The sequence below is a fragment of the Oryzias melastigma genome, linkage group LG3 (assembly GCF_002922805.2).
Source record: "Oryzias melastigma strain HK-1 linkage group LG3, ASM292280v2, whole genome shotgun sequence".
Taxonomy (NCBI): domain Eukaryota; kingdom Metazoa; phylum Chordata; class Actinopteri; order Beloniformes; family Adrianichthyidae; genus Oryzias; species Oryzias melastigma.
This window is the reverse complement of record NC_050514.1, coordinates 29,995,180-29,999,215: the sequence shown is the minus strand read 5'-3', so window position 1 is coordinate 29,999,215 and position 4,036 is coordinate 29,995,180. Positions and strand designations below refer to the sequence as shown.

At 43.1% G+C, this 4,036-nt stretch overlaps 1 protein-coding gene and 1 long non-coding RNA gene across 2 annotated transcripts in view; one reads left to right on the top strand and one right to left on the bottom strand.

Moving 5' to 3' along the window:
• LOC112161288 overlaps positions 1-4,036 on the bottom strand; it is a 20,192-nt gene that overhangs the window by 4,904 nt on the left and 11,252 nt on the right. The window lies entirely within an intron of this gene.
• Positions 1-4,036, top strand: part of ap3s2 (adaptor related protein complex 3 subunit sigma 2) — a 7,332-nt gene that overhangs the window by 2,265 nt on the left and 1,031 nt on the right. The window contains exon 5 of the mRNA XM_024296375.2: positions 2,360-2,467. Within this exon, the coding sequence (XP_024152143.1) occupies positions 2,360-2,467 (108 nt within the window). The remainder of the gene's footprint in view (positions 1-2,359; positions 2,468-4,036) is intronic.

Below are 4,036 nucleotides of genomic sequence, written 5' to 3'. Positions count from 1 at the left end.
ATAGATATATTGGTTATACATTTCACCATTTGAATTTTAGTTTTGTGCTGATTTTGTTTGTTAGTTTTTAAAAGCAACAGATTCACTCAGACTGTTTCTGCAAATAATCAGGCTGAAATGTGAAACGTAGTCTAGAAATTCTAAAAGTTTCTGCAGATTTTTAGCTTCTCTTTTTTTTTTTGGAGAACCAGAGACCGACTTGTTGTTGCTGTTGGTTCAGAACTGCCAACTTTTGACTGCAGGAATCTTTAAAACGCTATTGAGTTGTTTCTTCTGGAATCCAGAAAATTGCTCATTTTAAAAGTGTCATGTCTGTGTTTGTCATAAAACTCAATTCCCTCAAGCCTGGATTTTTGGCACTCCTGACATCAGCTTTATTTTGTTTTTAGATTAAAAGTTCTTCTTACTGGAGCTAGAAAATGGTGATGAGGTCACCTGAATGAAAACACCTAAATATACACATCAGGTGTGGTGGAAAAATTGTTAGATCCAATGGAATAAATAAAATGTTGTCAAACGGTTTCAAGAATGTTTTGTAAACAGAGCGGAGAAAAGGTGCATTTTTTAGAGCCATAAAACAACTTTAATCAGGAACTTGATAGGAATGTAAGTGCCATATCTAATATCGACAAGATGTTGTAATGAAGTCAAAATGTTTATACATCATGATAGAATGTCCTGGCAAGAAACAAAAAAATCCTGTGACTTCTAACTGTGTCCAAAAGTCGCTCACTAAATGTCATGGATGAAAACTAAGGAGGAAATGTATCATTTCCATCACACGCCAGCCCTTTGGGGCTAACAGCACCAACATAAAAGATGGAAATTATGATTAGCCAAACTTAAAAGCAAACGCAATGAAACACAAGCAGGACAAAGGAACGCAAAACACTGGAGAACAGAACCATGACACTAAACGGGTTTAACACAAAACATCAGCAGCAGCAGACAGACGAGGAGGTGGAGCAAAACGATCCAGAGTCAGAGTCGGAACCTGAATCTTTAGGATTCAGAACCAGAGGCGGAACGGCAGGGGCAGAGTTAAGTCGGTTCGCATTTGAATCTGCTGACGGGAGAAGACGGCGGGTTGATGGGGGGACAGCAGGGGATGGAGATGAGGGGGTCGAGCATCCGAAGAATGGGGACCACGTTGAGGATGACAGGAGGAGAGGGAGGCAGGTGGTGCCTCTCAGGGGCCGGCCAAACTCTCTGAATGGATGCCAGGGGCGGGGACTCTCCACGGTGAGACTGAAGGGTTGGAGCTTGGCACGCTACTGTCACAGTGGGACGCTGTTTCACGCCGCGCTGTTTCTCCTCGGGGCGGTGCAGTCAGACAGGCCAGTCGCTGTTCAGGAGCTGCAGGTCAGGGGATGGATGTCGGTTGGGGGCGGAACCCTCTGGGAGCGTGATGCGTGAACCCAAGCAGCTCGCCCAGCGATCTCGACTGCAGCCTGTGTGGTTAGGAGGACCGGGAAGGGGCCCAGCCAAAGCTTGTGGCTTCACCACCTGTCTGGAGCCCGGCCTCTCACCTGTGACGCCAAGGCTAATGCAAACCCTCCATTTCATTAAGATTTGCCTTATACTCACCTGATGGCGTCTACATCCACCCCAGAGGTCCTGCAGGTCCTGAGAACCATTAACCTAGCAGAAGCTAACATTCTCTCTGCAGAGAAACAAATTGCTTTCTCTTATCTTTTTACTTTGTTTTGCTTGTTTATTCACACTTTATTGCCTCTTTTCATGACTAAACGTTAAGAATGTGCACCCTTCTGTCCCATTAGACGAAAAAATGAAAACAGAGGCGTTGAATGACTGATTATTGGTTCATTTTTTCCTATTTTTCACTATTTATGTCACTGCATTCCTTTGTTAGTTTTAGCTGCTGTCATCATCATGAGGAAACGTTTAAAATTTCTTGACCTTTTCATCATCAGAAAACAAACTGAGCAGCAGCTGTACATTTTTGAAGTGTTTTAGCATGTGTTCACATATGCATTCCTTAGTGTTTTAATCAGCATTTTTACCACCATGTTTCTCAATTTTCCAAGTTTTTCCAGCTTAGAATACTGATCAGGCACATCTGTGACCATCATGACTGAATTTCCTCGGCGGGAGATTGAAGTCATGCAGGGATGTGGGGTTCATCTGAGGAATGTTCCCGAGATGAAACTTAGAGATGTTGTTTTTTTAAGTACTTCTTTTGTTGGACGCGTAAACACACACAAACAAACGGCTGTGAGTCCGTCCCGAAAGTGCAAACGGTTTGCGACGGCAGGAAACCCCTGCTGAAATCTAGGGGCTCTGTGCCGTGAAATGAAACCCAGACGACGTCACCCGCTGTGCTCTGCTCGCTCCGCAGGTCCACTACATCCTGCAGGAGGTGGTGATGGGGGGCATGGTGCTGGAGACCAACATGAACGAGATCGTGGCGCAGGTCGAGGTGCAGAACCGCATGGAGAAGTCAGAGGTCAGAGCAGCTCCGCCTGCATCAAAGAGCCACACTTGACGAGCTTTTTTAGCCCAGCAGCTGCAGCTGGTGTGACGGTGGAGGAGCGGACGTCCCGCGAGGTTTCGATGACATTTAGGGTTAAAGAAACGCAAAAGCAGACAAGTCTCTAAAAATGAATGAAAAGAAAAGAAACGTCAGTACGTACAGTGATACAGAAAGGTATTTCCTGACACATTTGGTGAGAAAAACTACAGTTTAGGAGACACGGCCCACCAGATGGTTTAATCTGGCCAGAGAGAAAAAAGTATAAGGATGTTGGGAAAAAAAATCAAGTTTCTAGCCAAGGGGTGCGCAAACTACGGCCCATTAAACTATTTAATTTGGCCCGCCGAACTTGAAGAAATTATATGGATGATCCTAATTATCGTTTGATTTGTTGTTTTTTCTGAAGTTCATGTGAAATTCCTGAATCAGACTGACATAAACGCAAAGTTTTTTTTCTCTGAGGAACTTCATCCTATTGATGCAGTTGGCATTAAAATGGGGAAAAAATTTTTTGTTTTAAAATTTACAATTTTTTTGTAAAACTGAGTATGTCTTTGTCCAAATTCCATGTTATTTTTTTCTCCTATGAGACGTATTACCAAAAGACGCCACACACTTGCTCCTGGTCTGGCCTTTCTATTAAATTTTAGAACCCTTTGTGCAAATCAAAAGTTTACCCACTCCTGTTATATCCCATTCCTGTCTGTGGCAAGTTATGGTTATTTAAAGTCCCCCTCCAATGAAATAACGTTTTGAGTTTTTAACTTCTCTGTGTGGCATTTTTCTTATGAAAAAGAACAAATGTAATAAGAAATCATTTAGTTTTTTCTGCTTTTCCAAGTATTTCTCCTTTTAAATCAATCAAACTGTCTTGGACAGACTCTGTTTGAATGAATGATCTTCTTTCCATCAACAGCTCTGCTGCACATGCACTAAACCCTCATCTGTTCCTAGTGTCTAGTTCAGGTTCTGGAGAAGAGAAGATGGTATCTTCACATTGACTGCAGTCAAATGAGCCGCCGTTCACATTTCTGTGGTCAAATCAGCATCACTGGATTTTTGGTGTGAGTTTCATCCAATACTTACGGTAGCAGGACTGAGAACGCTGGAAAATCTCCACCAGACTCCACGGAGCTTCTTGATGTGACCACGGAAATGTGAACGGCGGCTCATTTGACCGCAGTTGGAAAGGATTGTAAATCAATGAAAGAGCATTTTGATGTTAGCTTTGATTATTTTATCAAGAACTCTGAGAAACCAATGATTGAATGTATTGATCACAGTCAATAAACATTGGAGAATTAGCTAAAAGAGTCTTTGGTGAACTGGAAGGAGAAAGAATCAGGATTTTGGAGGAAGTTCTGTCCATGAAGATCTTCACTTCCTCGTCCAGCTGACATCCGGATCAGAACCATACGGCTGCTTGACGTTTTTATGTAGCAGCAGTGACAGAGTTATCACAATCAGCTAGAGCACAGGTGTCGAACTCCAGGCCTCAAGGGCCGGTGTCCTACATGTTTTCCAACCAACCTGCCTTTGAAG